The sequence below is a fragment of the Leuresthes tenuis genome, unplaced genomic scaffold (assembly GCF_036924035.1).
Source record: "Leuresthes tenuis unplaced genomic scaffold, fLeuTen1.0.hap1 SCAF_23, whole genome shotgun sequence".
Taxonomy (NCBI): domain Eukaryota; kingdom Metazoa; phylum Chordata; class Actinopteri; order Atheriniformes; family Atherinopsidae; genus Leuresthes; species Leuresthes tenuis.
In genome coordinates this window covers 7,216,163-7,236,475 of record NW_027325377.1, presented here as the reverse complement: position 1 = coordinate 7,236,475, position 20,313 = coordinate 7,216,163, and the positions used below count along the sequence as shown (strand labels likewise).

The 20,313-nt window shown below is 38.2% G+C and overlaps 1 protein-coding gene across 3 annotated transcripts in view; it reads right to left on the bottom strand.

Annotated features, from left to right (window-relative positions):
- Nucleotides 1–20,313, bottom strand: part of ptprz1b (protein tyrosine phosphatase receptor type Z1b) — a 64,687-nt gene that overhangs the window by 31,029 nt on the left and 13,345 nt on the right. For all 3 annotated transcript variants that reach the window (XM_072377580.1, XM_072377581.1, XM_072377582.1), the window contains exon 2: nt 14,612–14,680. In XM_072377580.1, the coding sequence (XP_072233681.1) occupies nt 14,612–14,680 (69 nt within the window). The remainder of the gene's footprint in view (nt 1–14,611; nt 14,681–20,313) is intronic.

Here is a 20,313-nt window from a genome sequence, read left to right as displayed (position 1 = left end):
GCTAAGATAGGCTGCGTTTTCAGCTAATAGCTCTTTGGGAATGCCCTCATAGGTGCAACAATATTATCTTCTGTCTGTCAAACTGTGTTATCTTTGGCAATTAACTCAGATGCAACCAAAGAAATGGGAATGAATGTGTATTTGTGATAGACTGCTAGTAACAAAGTGCTTAAAGATAACATTTTTAATAGTTTTCTTTTTGCTAAGTCTTATGTGTAACATATAAACATATAAAAAGAAAAAAACACGCACATTCCTCTGAAAATGTTCAAGTGCAATGATTGAAAGTTTAAAAAAAAAACAGTCTATATAAAAAAAGGAAATCTTTGAAAAATCTTAAGAAAGCTAGAAGGACCATTGTTCAAGACTAACTTAAACAATTACAAGAAAGTTAGTAAAATTTGAAGAAAGGAGGGGTAGGACTTTTGCTCAGTACTATACTTTGGTTAACCTTTGATTCCCCTCCTTTGCTTGTGCACTGACAAGGACAGCATCTCAATTGAATGACCTAATCAAGCAATTATCATAGTTCTACGTAACTGGCCTAAGGTATCTCTGAAATTAGCTGAAAATGCCTAAGTTTCAGTCGAAAAACAGTCCTTTTTTTAAGAAAGCGACATGAAATCTATTCAAAGTCATTGACTGTCTTGCTGGTGGGGGTGTGTTTGTGTGTCTGCTCTTCAGATGAATAATGTAACAGAAGTAGAACACCATCCAGACAAACATAACTTAAAGCCAAATATGCAGCACACACACACACACACACACACACACACAAAAAGAAAATCCAGTCAAAGAACATTAAAGGAAAAGCAAAAGTGTCATTCTTGGGGGTTTTTTGCGGGGCTCAGAGGACATTCATTAAGAATGAACATTCTGTTGAATGTCACAAGCTCAAAAAGTCTGTGTGCCACTAAATTGGTTATTTATGAGCGCATGTATGAATTTAGGATTCACAGTTAAAAGTTAAGAACAGACAGTGTATGTGTGTGTGTGTACGTGCGCATGTAGATGTGTGTGAATTTATTCATGACTCTGTGTCAATTCTGCACCTACATCCAGTGGCATGATCACTGCTCTCTGCTTTGAACGTTATGATTTATGATTTCTTTATCCTCGTCTACATACATGCAATACCCTTACATCTATAAGAAAAAAATACTGTGTGCATGTGTGTGAAATATTCATTTGCAGGTGCAAGCAATCTGTATACAGCCTGAACCGCTGTTACTGTTATGCATGAATAAACTGTTCTTGTTTTTGCATGAACAACTGATCCAATTTACTGGATCTACTTCAGTCGGTTCTTCAAGGCATTTTTAGGAAACTGCATTCATTACTTTGACTAATATTTCCGAAGTAAACTCACATAAGAGAACAATGAAAAACATCCATCCATTTTCTAAACCTGCTTAATCCAATTTAGGGTTGCGGGGGGGCTGGAGCCTATCCCGAGAGGCAGGGTACATCCTGGACAGGTCACCAGTCCATCTCAGGGCCACACAGAGACAAACGAGACAAACAACCATACACACTCACACCTAGGGACATTTTAGAGTAAACAATTAACCTAACATGCATGTTTTTGGATAGTGGGAGGAAGCCGGAGTACCCAGAGAGAACCCACGCATACACAGGGAGAACATGCAAACTCCACACAGAAAGGCCCCAGCTGAGAATGGAACCGGGAACCCTCTTGCTGTGGGGCACAATGCAAACCACCACACCACCGTATAGCCCCGCACCGAAAAACAGATATATAATACAAAGTATGAATGCCTAAAAAGCATAAACAGGGCTATATGTACACTATATGACAACACTATAATAGCAACATGATTACACATTATTAGAACATGAAAAAGATAAAACTTATGATACATTTTTATTAGATGGAGGTTTGAATTTGGACTTAAACCTTCACACAAAAATACTAACCAAAGACTTAATGTAGGAGTTGACAGGGCTGAATGGTACAGTTGCATAACCAGACGCTTCCAACACAAAAGAACAAGTGAATAGGCTTGTGTTTCTGCTTTATAGTATACAGCAAAGACAATGAATCAAATTAGGTCAGAGCAGATGGCTTAACTGTAAGCGATAACACATGACTTAACAGTTATTGGCCTTACATACCTGTGTGTGTATACTTGTTTTTCTATATTCATAAAGTCCAAAATCGAGGAGACAACTACTCTCGTGGGGTCCAACGTGTTTAAAAGGACTTTTGACAGTCAAAAAGTGTTATGGTTAGAATTAAGTTCAGCCTGATGCAATATGCCGAAAGTGAATCATCACAAAGATAGAAAAACAAGTTTGTGAGTGTGTTTTAATGTGTGAGTGAAAAGTACATTTTTAGGTGCGCGGGATTATCACTGCCGTCATGTAGGACTTTACAGTTTGGTTTATTGGACATTTCAAACAAACGCACTGTTTGGTTTGATATGTTAAGGTGCACTTTTAATTTTTTTTCAAACACTAGAGGGAACCTGGAGTTAAGCATTGCACAAGTCAAGATCATAGTAAACAACAACAACAACAACAAAAAAAGTGCCTAGCTGGACAGCCACTAAAAGTCCACCATATGTTGCTGTGTAGGGTTCCCTTTTAGACACAGGGATGCTATTCGTAAGACATTCAAAACTGGAACATTAAAATGACATTATATAGCCAACCCTCAGAGAGTCTGTGCACAAGCAGAGATCAACCCTGTTCTCCTACTCTAAAGTTAAATGAATAACTCACCGATCTATTAAACAGACCATCATCATATGCACACATATATGAATTTATCTTTTTATAACCTGACACTGCAATTTTTTCTCATTTTGACAAAAAAAGACAACTTGTTACTGATGTTAATAAAGTCCCGCTTACATCCAACAGAGAACTTTGGGGTGGGAACCAAAAGACAACACTGTAAACTGTAAATCTGGGATGGATTTTTTGGTTAACGTGTTAGAAGTTGTATTTTGAACACTTAGGGGACATAGAGAGAGACAAGCAATTTCTCCTGGTTTATTCTTCTGGCTCAACAAAGTTAATCTACTAATATTTTCCAAAAATTCACCCTTTTACCCTTTGTGGGACGAAGCCACGCTTCATTGCTAACATATTTCCATATTGGTTTGCATTCTGCATAAATGTACCAGTGCTGCATACGTGCATGTGTGTGTGTGTGTGTGTGTGTGTGAGGGGGTGAAATATCAGGAGGGTGTCAGTGGTCAATAGCCACATCTCACCCATGCAGCTTTATCTATTAGTATCATAACAAACTGACACACACACACACACACACGCACACACACACACTAAGCAACTCCTCTAACATAATGCTACCATGGCAACAAGTAGCTGACAGGCTGGAGAAAGGAATGAAAAAATAATGCTTCTGAGGCTAGACTTGGATTTGACTGAAGACCACAGTGTTTGTTTGAATCTATAAACACTTGTCTGTTCATTCAGGGAGTTTAGATGTAATTAAATGTAGCTATAAATAAGTATAGAAATGACATTTATCCATCTGCTGATGCTGTCAGTGTTATTAAATCAATGTTGGAGACTTTTAAAGCTGAGTTTCCTTCACACACGTGAAACCTGATCAACAGAACAACAATTTCTACCTCTTTTTTGTATCTTCAAAATGGAGCACCACAAATGACAGAAAAAAATGTAAAGTAAGGATGTTAAGAAACTTTGCTCTGCTGCAAACTTTGCGGCACCTACAAGAGCAGTCAGGTGTGAAAATGGTCAAGACAGCAACCATTTACACCTGATACTGCTGGGGTTGCTCTTTTCATCCTCGACATCCCGATCATATCAGTTCAGCCCTTACCTCTCAGGGGAGGAGAGGCAAAACAAGAGAAGAAGAGAGTGCATTGAGGACTAACAGGAGAGGATATCCAGCAGGGTGAGAAGGTGATGAAGAAAAAGGTTAGGAGCAGAAAAAGAAGGGATTAGTAGTTATTAGTCTCCTTTGGACAGTGTACACATTCACAGAGCTGACGTCACTCTGTGAAAAGGTTCTGCACTGCTAAGAGAGCCAACTGCTCAGAAAACAGGCAGGATTATTAAATTGAATAATGTAGGGCTTGACTTCTTTGGGGGACTGTCTGCTCCTGTTTGCATCACTGCTGGCAGAAATGGCTGAATGTGGATTAAATATTTAAGTGGAAAAAGTCGATGCTGGTAATGTTTAGCCCACAATTATCTGTCTGGCATTGATAACGTCTGTTCAGTAAATTGAGGTTGAGATAATGTACAAAATATATTAACTTGAATATAATATGAAAATAAAGCCTATTGAAGCAGTCTGACACATTTGCCTCCCATTGTTTTGAATCAATAAATCAATCATGAATTTGTCTGAGCTCTAAGAAGTCAGTTAGGAAGCAGGTTGAGATGACACTTGGGGAGTACTAATTATTATAGTACTCCAACAAAAATCATGAAATCAAGCTTCCCAAGAAGCACACCCAGATAATGTGGTTGGAGGCTGAATCATTCCAGCGTATATCCACTCAACGAGCCTCAAGAGGGCCAAGGTACTCCACACATGTTCCAAAGTTCAAACTTTTTGGATCTTTTTGTAAAAACAGTAACATATAAGAGTATATTAGTACTGCCAGATTATCAATATAACGTTACTTTTGTTAGACATCTAAATACGTCTGAAATTGTGACTGAGAATGAGAACAATAAGACTACGTGTCAACTCACAGTCTTATACGATTTCTCGACCGTCGCTCTGCTCTAATAAAATCCTGATTTTTAAAGGGCTGCATCACTGAACAAAACCATCATCAAAGTAACTTAATGGGAACATCTGTGCAGTGAATTCAGCTCTCTCTCTCTCTCTCTCTCTCTATATATATATATATATATACATATATATATATATATATATATACATATATATATATATATATATATATACATATATATATATATATATATATATACATATATATATATATATATATATATATATATACATATATGATGATCTCCCAATGAGAAAGTTAGAAGTCTTGAACATTTTTTTTACACTGTCCACATACTCATTGTGTTAGAGATACTTGGGTTAATAACTCGATCCTACTCCTGTACATGTAAACTACACAAGGATGATGCTCTAGTTAAATGGCCAAGTCAAGCTGTAACCATAACTCACCTGTGCAAAAATGTCCTGAGTGATGAGGCACATAACACAGCTGGAACCAAACTGGAGGACATTTAAAGGCTCTAAATCCCCTTTTCTGAGCAGTACCTTATCTGTGATTGGGATTAATTAAAGACAAATCCTTTCACATGCAAAGATGATACAAAGGATATCTTTCCTCCGCACACAAAAATATACCCTTTCAGTTTAATCCCAATAAATAACACCCACCAAAGGATATTTGGTTTTTGAGGTTTTTTTAAGTGGAGTTGTATGAGCGACATTGTATAATGACAGAGCATAAGCCACACTGAGCGACATTGTATAATGACGACACCTGTAGGAGTCGTAGGAGGCTGAAAGGCGAGTGATGCAAGTGTCAAATTAAAGTAGGGTTTATAAACTGACTGAAAAATGACTGTGGTGCACCGTTTACTGTGGTATGTGATCATATGCTCGCTAGCTTGCTACTTAAACAGATGATGCAACTCCTCCAGTATTTCTGCCCACATCTGTCCTTCTTGGTGTGGTCATTGAATGAGCTGGAGGAAAGATCATAGACAAAGGTTCTGCTGCTGCAACTTAACTTGAGCCGTTTTCTTTTTGTTTGAATTCCAGAAGTCAAGTTTTTTCCCATTTGGCTTCCATCTTAGGTGCTTAGTTTTGTTTTAATTTTTACACAATGACGCCAGAGTTGCTTCAATCAACATGCAATTCCATGTTACATTCTTACTGGCTGATAGGTAGCGGCGGGTTGTATGAGCAGTCTCACTGCGAATCTCCAAATTCATGATGCTGGCTATCTTTGCTCAAAAATTCAATACACTGGAAGTCTTTGAACATGTCTCACTGTCCGATGCAAAACTACCATTATTTAGCCACATTCAAAGATACCTTCGAACTCTATCACTTTCATCAGCTTTCATCTGGGACACCTAAATATTAGTGTGTACTGGGTTTTATGTACAGTAGACAGCACTCAGAGCATTCTCAGTTTGGGGAATCAGGGAGGATTTCTGATAAGCCAAGCTAACCACTGCTTAGAAAAGGGAAAATAGAGAAGCAAATATGAGCAATCTAAAACAACACAAAACTATCAGAAATACATAGGGTTCAAAAACAGCATGTATTGTGTCTTTATGCACAGATGCTCCTCAATTAAGAACATGTAAAAATATGGTAACTCCACAATATATTGTTTGCTTGGACTGTCAAGGTTTAATTGTTATGGTCTGTTTTAGAGGGAAAAAGTTTGTTCTTCTGTTGTCCCTCTTCTGAGCAGTGGTTAGCTTGGCTCTTGCATCAGTAATCTTCCCGAGAGCTTTAACTGCTGTCTACTGCAGGTAAGACACCAGCTTCGCATAAGTACAACTCCACTTTTGTCAAGCAACATCAAGGTGACAGACCAGGTATCACATCTATCAATTTCAAAGCTGTAAACGTGTACATTTTTGCTACTCTCCAGGCACGTAACATGGAAACCTAAAGATGTTCCTTGTAAGGGTTTTTGGTCAAATGAACACCAGCATGATGTTAAAAAAGTTGGAGCTGCATCTCTGTAGGGAACAGAGTATGGTAAACTGTCAATTTATCTAATATCTAAGCAATTTCATGTTCTGACATGAGGGTGTATTGGCTGTAATGTGTTTTGATTAGCATCGTAGTTAGCCTCAGCACTCTTTGATAAAAACACAGCAGACACTTGAGCTGGGATAAAGAATTGTATCTTTGTGCAAGAGGAGACTTGACTCATTTGTATTCAGCAGAATCAGTGATAAATGCATTCATGTTCGTGTATGCACTCACACTGACAGACTGACACAAAGGAATATTTCTGAAGCTGACAAGATCTAAGCTACTAAATGAATCTATTATGAATGAGAGAGAAAGGACTACACACACATCCCTCATTCGGAGAGATCTCTTATAATGATGCTCTGTCACACACACGCACCAGCAACCACCTCGTCTGAAAATCCAACCTGTCAGACCGTTCAAAAAGCTAGAGAGCCCCCATATGCTCATCAGCGATCTTGAGAGCTCGGTCTAGGCTTCAAAAAGAATCAAGCGTTAAAATATGAAACACCTGAGGATTGGTTTTCTAATCTGATTCACTGTTTATCTGAAGGTTGAATAAAACCCAACAAATCTAACTCAAACCTGGACATCCACACTAACAAGGCTGCCCACTGAGGTTTCCCTTGACCATGAAGTTATTTCTAGCCATGAGATGCATTTGTATCCTTGTTTGACACAAACCAAACAGGAAAGATTGGCAAACCACGCTGTTTAAAGTTTGTGAAATCATTCACAAGGCAAGTGAAATCATTAACCCTGGCACTTACTGGTGAAAGCGGGGAACGAAGAGAGACAACAGGGAGCAAAACGTGTGCAGATGTGAATAGATAGACACATACACAGCTCTGCATCATTACCTCACACCTCCCACAAGGCTTCATGGGGCAGCCACACAGACTAAGCAACAACTGGAGCAGAAGAGAAGCCAGCCTTAAGTATTTGGTGACTAAGAGAGTAGTCAAGAACGTAGTAGGGGGGTGTGCACAAGCATGTGCAGAGAAAGAGAGGCATCAGATGAATGAGATGAGAGAAGGAGGAAAAGCACAGCAGGCTCTCAGGGAGAAACTTAAATAGAATCAAGGAGTCCTTTTTCCCAAAGTGGAAAAGCATCTGCAGGAGCTATCAGACCCTTGTGAGACATTCAGGCTTAATTAAATTCAGGCTGCTTAAAAGTGTCATGATAACAGGAAACAAAGACAAAGTAATGTTTACCCTCAAGGGATGCATAATTCAAGTCAAAGCCTTTTAAAAGATCTTCAGTCATAACACAATAATCTACATATTCATTAAGCCACATGGGAATGAAGAGCAGCTCATGAGACTTTCAAAGAAATACATTGCACCAATGTGGGTCCAAGTATGACCACCTGACCAAGTATGTCAGGTAATCATGATTATTAGTATTATCATGAGTACTGAATATGATCAACCTGCTCAGTGTTTATGAGCCCAGTAAGGAAGTTAGGATTTTTGTCAAATATGAATCAAATCAGAGTGAAATAAAGAATTGTCTTTCCCGTAGAACATTCATCATCTGTGACAGGACACAGCACTACCTGCAAATTTAGCTTTCTCTTCATGCATTTGATTCAAAGACACACAGGATGGTAAGTCAGCTATTACAGCAATATCAACTGATGCTTGGATGCTTCGGGGCAGTGGACCATACAGACATGTCATAGTTGACATTATCACCATGTGACATGTACAGCTGGGGTTAGCAACCAGCAGACTCACTCATTCAACACAAACAAAGCAAAGCAGCTGTCCTTTCTCACACATTTTTGAGCTTTGCTTTAAACTCTAAAGACTGTCAATAAGGTTGACATTTCACACAACAGTCATTCGGATTTGCACCGTTGCCTAACATATGAGCATAGGAAGCTACAGTAAATACAGGTGGAAGCTAACATAATCGCCTGGATTATTGCCTACTTCACAAATACACCACAGTTTGTGAGACTGAGAGGCTGTGCTTCTGAGAAGGTGGTCAGCAGTACAGGAGCATCGCGGGGGACTGTGCTCCCGTCGTTTCTCTTCACTGTGTACACCTTACATTTCCAGTACAACTCAGAGTCCTCTCATCTCCAGAAATACTCTGATGACTCTGCAGTTGTTGGGTAAATCAGTGGTGGACAAGAGGCTGAGTACAGGGAGCTGGTCAATCACTTTGTGGTATGGTGTGAAAATAATCACCTCATCTTGAACACAAACAAAATAAAAAAGATGATTGTGGATTTTAAAAGGGCCAGGAATAAGCCCAACATTGTCTCCATTTTAGGTGAAAACATAGAGGTGATACAGATACCTGGGAGTCTACCTGGACAGCAGACAGGACTGGAGATACAACACTGACGACTCAAGAAACGGCATAACAGACTGTAGTTCTTGAGGGAGCTAATGTTCTTAAATGTCTGTACCAAAATGTTGCATTTTTTTCTACAAATCTGTGGTGAAGATGGCAATCTGCGTTTCAGTAATCTGCAGGGGCAGCAGCATCGGAGCCAGCGACTCAAAGAAACTGAACAAACCCATAATGAAGGCTCGAAGGGAATCTATAGGCTAGACTTTAACATGAGTCCCATGGTTGGGACTTGCATGTCTATCCCCCTCCTCCCCTCTGAATATGTAACACAGTCCATGTTATTTATTGATGAGTGGGCACTTTGTAATCAGGTCTTCTAAGTATTAAGTATTGGTGCAGAAAGAGTGTCACTTACCACCACACAAGGATAACCGACAATATGCAGCTGTAGAACAGCTCCTTGTGCACCAGAAAGTGATGGTAAAGGGGTATTGTGTGCTTTGAAAACTGAAGCTCTTGACCGAGCATCAGTTGGGAATGTGAACTTGTTGTTATAACGGGCTGCAGAGACAGCAAATATCATGGAATGTGTAGAAGATTCTCAGTAAACAGTGGGTTAGCGTTCTGTGCTGATGTACCGGCAAAAAGACAAAAGGTGAATGTGGAAGGACAGTTTGACTAATAAAGCTTATGCTAAAATGTATCTATATGGTTTCAGAAAACTGTGTCACTGGATTTTACATCTATCTAAAGTTATAATAGCCATTTTATCAAGACGAAGAATTCTAACATTCACATTGTAGAGTAACATGAACCTATTTATGCCTTTTCAGGAACACTTAATATTTCCAGGGAATGTATGATGAATATAAATCCCCACACTGACAGGAGTTACACTTACTATGACTTACATGATCTTTAATCAGAATTGTAGTAAAACTTGACAAGATGAAGCCATTACTCAGGTTCCCTTCCTGTCAGTCTGGCTCAAATAATTCTGCTGTATAGCAGCAGTGTACAGGATACAAGATGTTTTCATGGAAACAACCCCATCTTTCCCATCAGATCTTTTCAAATGCTGAGAAATACATTATGCAAGCATATGGGGACATGACAAAGTTATTCCTATTTAAAATCCATAGGTGTGTGGGTGGGTGTATTCCCCTGACAAAGCCCAAGCCCCCTGACGAAGCCTCCATGCCCCCTGGGTATGACTTAGTTGGATCAAGAAAAGAGAAGAGACAGAAAGACAAGCAGAATTAAAAGGAGGGTAAAGACTATGGACAAAAGAGGCTGCAATTAACTGGTAACAAATACACAAGTAAAATCCTTGTGATGTTGGTGCTCTAGTGATAATTTCACAACAATTTCACTGAAATTATTCTGCACACATCAACACAACTCAAAGAAGGAAAAAAATGCATAAATTCTTTTGATCCGTTACTGTATAGAACCTCAAGAACATTCTCTCGTGGCCTCCCCATTTAATTTGCCTGACAGAGGAAACTCTGGGTTATCATAAACACAATCACACACAAACACACACAACAGATGGGGCCCTGAGGGGTGTCTTCCAGGCAGAGGCATCTGAGGAAGCCCCAGGAGACAAAGTAGGGACTAATGATGAAGAAGACACAGAAGAGGAGGAGGAATAATCCTTTCATGTCCACAAAATATGAAGTGTTTAATACTGATAAAAAGGAATTTATTATTTTGAATGATATTTAGCTTTTAATTTGAACTGAGAAAAAATGGAATTGAATATTAGAATTTAAAAAGCTTTAGTTTAAAAAATTTATTTATCCATTCATACATTTATCTATTTTTTAAAAGAAGCAATTCAGTGTCAGGGTAAAACCCACTGTTATCACAGGGTCAAATACCCCTTTTCCAACAAAGCACTTTTGATTGTCCAAACACTGGTATCTGGACATAAAAACTTCTTCATCATACTCTCCATCACGTTTGTTGTTTGTCCGTTCGTTACTTTCATTTTCCATGTTCTCCCCGTTGTGTCTTCTGACCCCCATCTTTTGCGTGCTCATTAGCTGTAGCGCCACACTGATGGTCACTTCAGCTCCAAACATCAGACCCACCGTCAAACTGCATCGCATCAATGTGAATCTTGCCTTCAAAGAGCCAGATACATCCAACAAGAGTTGGTGGATAAGCCAATGATAAAAGTGAAAATTTGCTCTGTTGTTTGAAACATGAATATGTTCTTAGTTCCCATTACATTAACACCCTTATTCAGTCAAGTGACAATGTAAGTCTTTGCAGTTTTTTATTTTTTTAATACAATCTTCACATTTCTGTTGGTCTTCTCTAATTTAAAGAAAAAGTTAACTCACCATGGATGACAATACAAATGCAACTAACTTACTGTGGATAAAAGTGTAGGAACACTTACTTGCATATATGTATGAAATTGTTTTTTAGTCATCTTGAATTTTCAAGCTGCTGTGGAAAATCTAACCAAACAACCATGATTTGTTTGAGGCAAGTTCATTCAAAAGGGGTATTGTGATTTTGATTTAGCCTAATTTGAAAGTTTCTCCTGCTCTCCGACACTCTGTTTCTCTCAGTCTGCTACCCGACTTTCTTTTATTCCCCTTCTGTCCCCCCTACTTCTGACCTAACTAAAACTCTGTGCGCAGTGCCTCACAATGAAGTGTGTTTCTTTCACATGTTAATGCTTTTACTTACAGCTCAGTGCACAACACAAGGCAAGAAACAGAGCTGGACACAAAAACAAGACTGTGTACACATGCCCCCACACCCACAAACACACACACACGGCTACAGTTACAGAGAATCTAAATGAACTGGCACTGAGCTGGCCCCAGTTGTGATGATGAACTTCAAAACCCAACTGAGTGAAAAAAAAAAAACACATATCCACTTCACTTCAGGCTTTTCATAATTCGTGTCAGTGTATCACACAAATCTATTATAATGTGACAAACAGGGTGTATTCTTCTGTTTGTAAAGGTCTGAAAGGGGAAGGAGAACAATCTAAAAGATGAAAATACATGTGCATCTATTGATATTCATGCTGCTTGAGTAAGAAGAGTAGTTATAAGTCTAACAAGTCTTTGGTGTTTGTGTGTCAGCAAACGTTAAAATGGTTGAGTCACTACCTCCATGCAAACCCCAATATCATATTGCACAAAAAACTGCAAATCTTTTGGAAGATCATGTTTATACCCATAAAAAGCAATGAATAACCTGTAATGAAACTGCTGTTTTACACTTTGATCCACTAATGTCATTCTGTCAGGTCTTACATCATCCTTAATTACTTTATCATAACAGATTTATTTCATATCATGCTTGATTAGAGTTGTACTGTGGAACAAACAGCAAAGGAAGTGTGTAGTTAACTGTATATCTTTTGATTGCAGCTGAGGGTCATGTGCGGCAGTCAAGGAGTAATCTACATTTTCGCCCGCATTAGTATTTTCATTAACTATCTATATTAGATACGGCAGAATGCCTTTCTCTCTCTCTCTTTCTCTCTCTCTCATATTCATGTTCATACTTTCACATTCATTCATGGTGAATCAACGCACTGCACACAGCTCTGCAATAGTCCTTTGGAAAACATAAAACGTTTAAAGTATGTGAGGGGTTTGCCTATTGAATTTGTGTTGGCACAGCAAAGGACCAAAACCGACTCTATTAAGGATTCAACAGAGATAATATACTTCCAGCTATAGGCTATTTCCCTGCCCAACTGTACCTAGCTACAAATTAAGCTAACGATAACCAGGCTCTACCCAGCTACTCACTGGATCACCTCGTATCTCAGCTGTGCATTAGCATAATAATGCTAACAACTAGTATTTCTATTTGGACATTCTACAAAATAACAATCAACACATGAGGCTAAATGCATATAAATTTTTATGAAATTTTTATTATAGTAGGAAGATGAAATCATGACAAATGTTTTTATTCTCTTCCATAGTTTTAAGAGAAAGTCATCGACTACTCTCCTAGAAACCACGAAGAAAAATGCGCTACTGTTCTAGCTATTATACTTTTGCTCTGGTATTTTATGCTTTTGGCTTTCTCAATTGACGAGAGACACAACACTAACTGAAAGAGTTTATTTAACAGAAATTAGGTCATTTTTACAGGTAATACCTCTGACATCTAAATTGTCTTTTTCAATATGAGAACTTGGAGGAATTAATTTCAGGCTTAGGGCAGAGAGAGAGACTGCAGTCAGTTGCAACAGCCAGTTCAACAGTAGGTGGCAGAAGCATAATCACATAACTGACATCTGTCAGTAAATATAAAATAAGTCAATGCAGAAACTTATCCAGTGAGCTTCTGCAAGGTAGTTACCAAAGTAGCAGACAGTTTTCCAGTTCAAGTTTTTCATGCTAATGCCGAGCCAAGAGCACCAACTTACAGATGCTGGTTGTTAGTCTCTTGTTGCTCATGTACAGCTGAGACAAAAGATGATGCAGTGAGTAGCCGCATGGGATGCATGAGCTACCACCAAGGGCGAATGAGTTGTCGCCTTCACACTTGCCTCAGTTGGCTGCTCGGTTAAAGTAACAACGATCAAGAAAAGCATTCATTTTAACCAACAATTCTGTCCATTTTCTTAAGTGATGGAGTGATAGTGACTTCATTTTTACAATGTTATACTTGTCTTTTAAGGGTGAAAGAACAGATAAAAACCCTGGATTTAGCTCTACTTCTAAAATCACTACACTACTAAAATCATTAAGCCCAAGCTCCACTGTGACCAGGCCTTTGCCAGAACTTTATTACAGCATACGTGAACTTTAAATGGCTTATCATTGCTAACATGCTCCTTTGGGGTAGAGGTTAATAAGTCTAATAGCTTTGCATTAGACCACTGATGGCCTTTTAAAGCAGGTCTGTCCTGATACCCCCTGATCAGTAAAACATCTAATCTCTCCCACTGGGACCATTCCTGTCTGTCTGCGTCCACTCTTTGTTTCTGTCTGATCATAGCTTAACTTGGCAGGGGATCCTTGCTGAGTTAGCTGAAGTAATCTAACCATATGGTCTGAGGCAGATCAAGGTTTTCCTGCAGGACATGTAAACAGAAAATACCAACAATTCCTGAAATATTTAGACTGACCTTTACTAGTTCAGTGTGGCAGAATGTGTGATTTTGAAGTCCTTTGGGCTATATAGCTTCAGCTTTCTGTCGCTGTTTGCAAATATGCAGTAATCTATTACTCTTGTTCCATTCTTTCTACGCTTCTTAGCTCCTTTATTATTCCTTGCTGATGATGTAAAATATATTAGATTTTAGTACAAGGAAATAAAAAACTCTAATAGCACATTATAAATCTGATTTACGTTATTAACTGCTAAAACACCCGTGAGGTGTTCTTGCAACTGACAATAGGTTAGACCTCTGAATCTTCCAGACCTTAAATTCTACATTTTGTCAACAAACACCTCTACTTCAAATGAGTGATAATCTGTGCCTAATCTTGCCACAACTCAGTCGGCAGTAAAACCTCTTTTATCATGACAGGAAATAATACCATAAGAGTCAGACGTCTCTTCTATACCTGTGTAGGACCAGTCCATATCTTCGGGGAGTTTCTTCAGGCCTTGGACCAGTGGTTCCACTGCCACAACTATCAGAAACAGACAGAATGATTGTTAGAATCCACTTGCACCACCATTCAATCTAACTTCCCCCCTCTCTGTATTTTGCCATATCAGCTTTATACTGTTGAGGCTTGCTGAGAGCTGGACCCTATCCCAGCTGTCATAGGGCAAAAAGAACCAACAGAGAAAGACATTTATGCATTTTCAATGCATAGATTCAGTATTATCAATTAATCTAACTTACATGTGTTTGAGCTGTGGAAGTAAAAAAAACAAACATGCAGGCACAGAAAGAACATGCAAACTCCACACAGAAAAGTCCCAGTATTTTTGTCACAATTATTAGATATTCACTCTTTGCAAGATGTTGTGTGCCCTATGTCTATCCTGCAAATCTTTTGATTTATTTGGTGCAAATGGTTGTGAAGCTGCCTTAGAAGGGGAATCAAGGCTGCATTTGCCAGTGTTGGATAGGTAAGGTCAGAGTTTACCACCTCCTTTTTAAAGTTTGTTTTTACTAATTTAACAGCGATGGCTTCTTTCACTCACACATGGCCTTAACGAGTCAAAGTGTGAATGTCACAACAACAAAACTCCTATCAGTCCTTACCAGTCCTTGACCACTTAATAAGGCCATTGTCTTCATGTCAGTACACACAGAAAGTGAATCAAGCCATTGAGGTATCTGACGAGGTATGCTCGATGCTGCAACACTGAGGTCTGTATGCAAAAATGTTCCATGTTCATGTTCAGGACATGTACATATAGCTGAAATCCCTGCACAGATGTTATTTTTAAGTTACTTGAATGGTAATGCCATGTTCTATGTTTTCGCCGGGGTCAGATTTTGCCAAAGGCATGAACATGCTCTTCTAACAAGCCTGTTGCTGCACTACCTTCTACCCACTATCCAAAAAGGAGGGGGCATGACCAGGGGCAACAGGTGACACAGTTTTCAACATCAAAAGTCATCTTAAAGGGGGCTGGCACAAAAACAGTATGAATAAATCTAAAAAAGAAGAGAACCAAAACAATACACCTTATGTTTCTTTGATCTTTCACAGTGTACACCAAAATCCTGCCGCTCAAAAAGATGAAAGGCTTGCGTAGAGTCAGAGTCAGATTCAGGTCACGGACAACTGAAGTACCATAATATCAACAACACTATTCTGCCCATGTGGCACAACTGAACACAGCATAATCCTATTGTTTAGTCTTTAAAGTAGGTAACTAACACATGCTAGACTACTGTGACATATGTTCCCGTGCATTTACTTTAATCAAATCAGCCATGACATGCAATGCAGTGCAGCCACAAGTAAAGTATAGTATTTGTTGTTTTTCATCTGAGGTTGTATTCATATAATTTCAAGACCTGGAAAGAAGCAATGATTTTATTATTATGTCCTGCTACATAAAGAGGGTATACTTAATTTTCACATGACTATAGGTGACATATAGAACAAGATTTATTCTATGCAATTATTTATTATTTCATGAGTGAAGACAAAAGTCTAAATATTTGAGCAGTGATTAATTTATCATGTCAAGTTAACATGTAATTATTACCAGCTTTTACAGCTTGATTAAAGGTAGTCTGGAAATAAGTTAAAGGTCCTCCTTAACAGAATTAAAAGCAATTACAAAAGTGCATTATGGAAGCCATCCAAGATGATAGCCTTATATCGTACCATGCTGTGCTGATGAAAATAACATTTACTAGATCAATATATCCTAAAGTGAAGACAACTCTAACCAAACCACAAGCCTCTTACTTTGCTCTTTCAAGTGAAAATATTTAAGAAAAAAAGTAGACCAGTCCAACAACAAAACCAGTTGGATGATCCTTGAATTTTCTACTGGGCTAAAATTAGGGTACTGTATGACTGAATGGTTTCAATTGTTAATGAAAACTGATTAATCAGAAGAAAATGTGTTCAAATATTCTTATCCTTTATATGGTACTATGGAAAAGTCTTGAGCCACCCCTCATTTCTTTATATTTTCCTTCAAAGGAGTAACATTTTCTTGTGATCTTTTAAAGCGGTCTTAAGCAATAGTTCTCCAAGCTTTCTGAATGTCTTTCAAGTTTTTCTTTGAGAATTGGCTACTTTTTCACTCATTTTCAGTCCAGTCCTTGCCAAAGTGTTGTGTCTACACATAACAGAAAACTTTTTTTTTCTTAATACCAATTTCAACTTGTCTCTTAAGGAGCTTTGTTACTAGCAGCCTGTCAGAAAAAAAGCTAAGCTTAAAACTAGCTTAAAACCTGGCATATCTCAGCATGGTGTGAGGGAACTGGACAAGTGGAGAACAACAGAAGAAGTGGGAGAGGATGATCAGTATCTGAAGATGACGACCCGAAGAAATTTGAGAAAAAAATCCAGCAAAGACCTGACACAGGACCTGACCTGAGAGATATATCAGTTGATCCAACTATTGTTGGCCAAATCCTCATCAGAAATGGTCTCAATGGAAGGGTGGCTGTCAAGAAGCCATTCTTAAGGAAGGTAAACCGGAAGAAAAGGTGGAGGTATGCCAAATGACACAAGAACTGGACTGAAAATCTCTGGCAACAGGTCTTATGGAGGGATGAACCCTTTCAGAGCCCGGACCTCAATATTATGGAAGCAGTGTGGGATCATCTTGACTGAAAAAGGAAGAAAAAGCAGCCAACATCCAAAGAAGAGCTTTTAAATATCTTTCCAGAAAGCTTGTCTAAGAAGGTTCAGGCTGTGTAAAAGAATGAAGGTGCTCATACCAATTATTGACTTTCAAGTTCATTAGAATTGTAAAAACTCTCTTTTTGCATCATAAACTGCATGTTTGCAAAAGGTTTTTTTTTTTAAAACTGCATACATTTCCCATTTTCATGCAATATATAAAGAAATTAGGGGTTGCTCAAGACTTCTGCACAGTAGTATATATCAATTTTGAAATAAAACTGCATAAAGAACACAAAGGCCAGATTGGTGGCACCACAACAGTCAACTCACAGTAGGATAACATCTCCCCTCAGATCTTTTTACAACAGTCCTTCAAGCTCAGCTCATTCCATGAGTTTGTGATGAAGTGTTGAAAATAATCTGTTTTAGATTATCCAGTGTTTGGCCATGAACCTTTTCACCTCCCTCTTTAGTTACCAATCTCTTTCCAATCTTTTCAGAGACCCCTTGGGAGGCATGAATTTGTTCCTTTCAATAAAAATGTAGGTGTGTGGGCGGAGACTTTAGTAGTATGCAATTTGTAAAACAGAGAGCTTTTGTTGGTTGTGATGTGGATCTTTTTGAACTATGTATTACAGTTTCTCTGTCTTTATTCAAAAAATGGTTTAGAATGTTTGGGAGAATGGATATATCAGTGGGAGGGTTTTCAGGAACTGTCTCATTGTTATAAGACTTGAGATGAGTGAGTTCATCCTACATGAACACTAATAACTAGCACTGTTAGGGTTACAAGACTCCTGAGGCTGATGAATTCCCCAAGCTGAAGTAATCATCTATCAGTTGAGGTTACACCAATACAAAGGGATTTTTTCACATGAGATCTTATTACTGATGTCCCATTAAATAAGGCCTTGTATTCTTTTAGCAACAGAAACTCCCTGTTTTCAAACCACAAAGAGGAGAGTGTGCGTAAATTCTGTCCAAGTATCTATCCAAATGGGTTAGTATGAGTTTTACTGAAAAATCATGGCCTATCATTATTTTTTTTCTTATATCAACAATTACTTACACCTAAGAGAGCAACAGTGTTAAATATCACAGCTTAAACTCATTAAATAACAGCATCAAATAATTAAGCTAACATGGTGCAGGGAAAGTGCAGAAAACTTCTCTACTCACAGAAAAGAAAGAGTTTCAATCTTTGCTGTTAATTTATCATCTTAGAACAACTACATAGGATGGTGATATTCTTTTAAATTTGTGCATTATAATGGACAGAGATGCTTTAAGCAATGAACATGCAGTCATTTAAAAAAATACATATATCTATCCAATAGCTGCTTCGATATTCAAAATTGAGGCCAAATCACAAATTCCACATCCACGTGCTTAGATAAATGCAGACTATTAAAGTTGATAGCAGACATGCATGCAGTGTAACACATATCTCAGTTTTAGGAATGTGTTGTCTGCAGTGTTGGCTAATTTCTATGGACTATTATATCATTCAAATCTGTGGACAGAGTTTAACATCTGAAACCACTGTTTTGCAAACTTCTGCTTTGAAGTTTGAAGATAACCTCACTTCAGAAAATGAAATGCACAAAAAGTCTACAGAACTAAACCTACTAATAAAGACTTCAAAAGGATAAGCTTGCACACTTTCAGCAAGCAGAAATGTATGCATTTCCAAAGCAGACCTTACAGGTGCAAACTGCAAAGCAAAACCTTACAAAACTATGCGACTGGTTACAGAAACAAAACCAGTCTACAGATTGACCTTTGCTGATAACAGAATATTACATACATTTCAAATGCATGCATTAGGATTTTAACTTCTTCTCAAAAGAGACATTACATAGACTAATAAACATATATTACTGTTTTTAGTTTAACTGACTTGTTAGCAGACAGTGAACCTGCAGCATGAATAGTCTGCACGGGCAGCCAAAAAGTCTTTCAACCAAAGCAGAGGATGGAAATCAAAAACCAAACTGAAACATCATCGCTCAACCATTCTTAACCCTTGACCTGCCATTTCCTCTGCGCTCTTGTAGCGTACCGAATGCAGCACTCTGTCAACACATAATAAGTTGCATTTTTTTCAGTCCACAGTAAATAAAAATAACTACTATAAAAAGTCTTTTGGTAAGTGAAAGGAACCCTAGACGACAACTGCTATAACAGATCACCAACGAATACACAACATCTGCGCCACATAAAGCGTGACACCTGTTGACCTCAGCATCACAAATGCACACACATTCAGGCACATACCTCATGGGGCCAGACTTCAACTTATATAGCGTTCAGCTGTGTCGAGTGTCAGCTGGTTAAATTAGTGCGCTTGACCTCTCTCACATTCACCGTTTCTGTTACCTTTTCATCCATGGAGAGCCTCTGTCTGATTTACCTCAGTCACATTACAAACTATGCACAAGACCATTTGCACAATGCATTCTAGCCACTTAATTAACTCAAGAGGAAACTGGTTTTCAGAGATCAAAAATAGGGAGGTTTTAAGGTTTTAACAATTTTTCGAATAACCTATCTATTCATTTTCCTGCTCTGACCACATATGAATATGTCAGTATCCAAAAGGTGCCATTTATCAGATTAAAATGTTTTCAATGTTGGAGAAATGCCACTAGCTGCAGTAGAGAGAGGTCATATTTAATTATCTAAATTAACAAATCACTTCAGGCAAGAAGTCTTTCTGAACTTCTAAGAGCACTTTCTTTCCATTTCAATAAACTGCTGACATTTCAAGCTTATGGACTATTAGAAGGTCAACATTTAATTAGCTTGTTAATTACCCCAATAATTAGTTGTGACATCATTTTAACAAAAAAAAAATCAAAGTATGACTAACACAACTTGGTGTTCACTAAATCAACAATTTATCAAGCTTCTGGGTATTTTATATTACTTGTTTATTTAAGGATCCCGATTTCACTCGCAGGCTATCAAGCCTGGGGAATGGTTGTTCACAC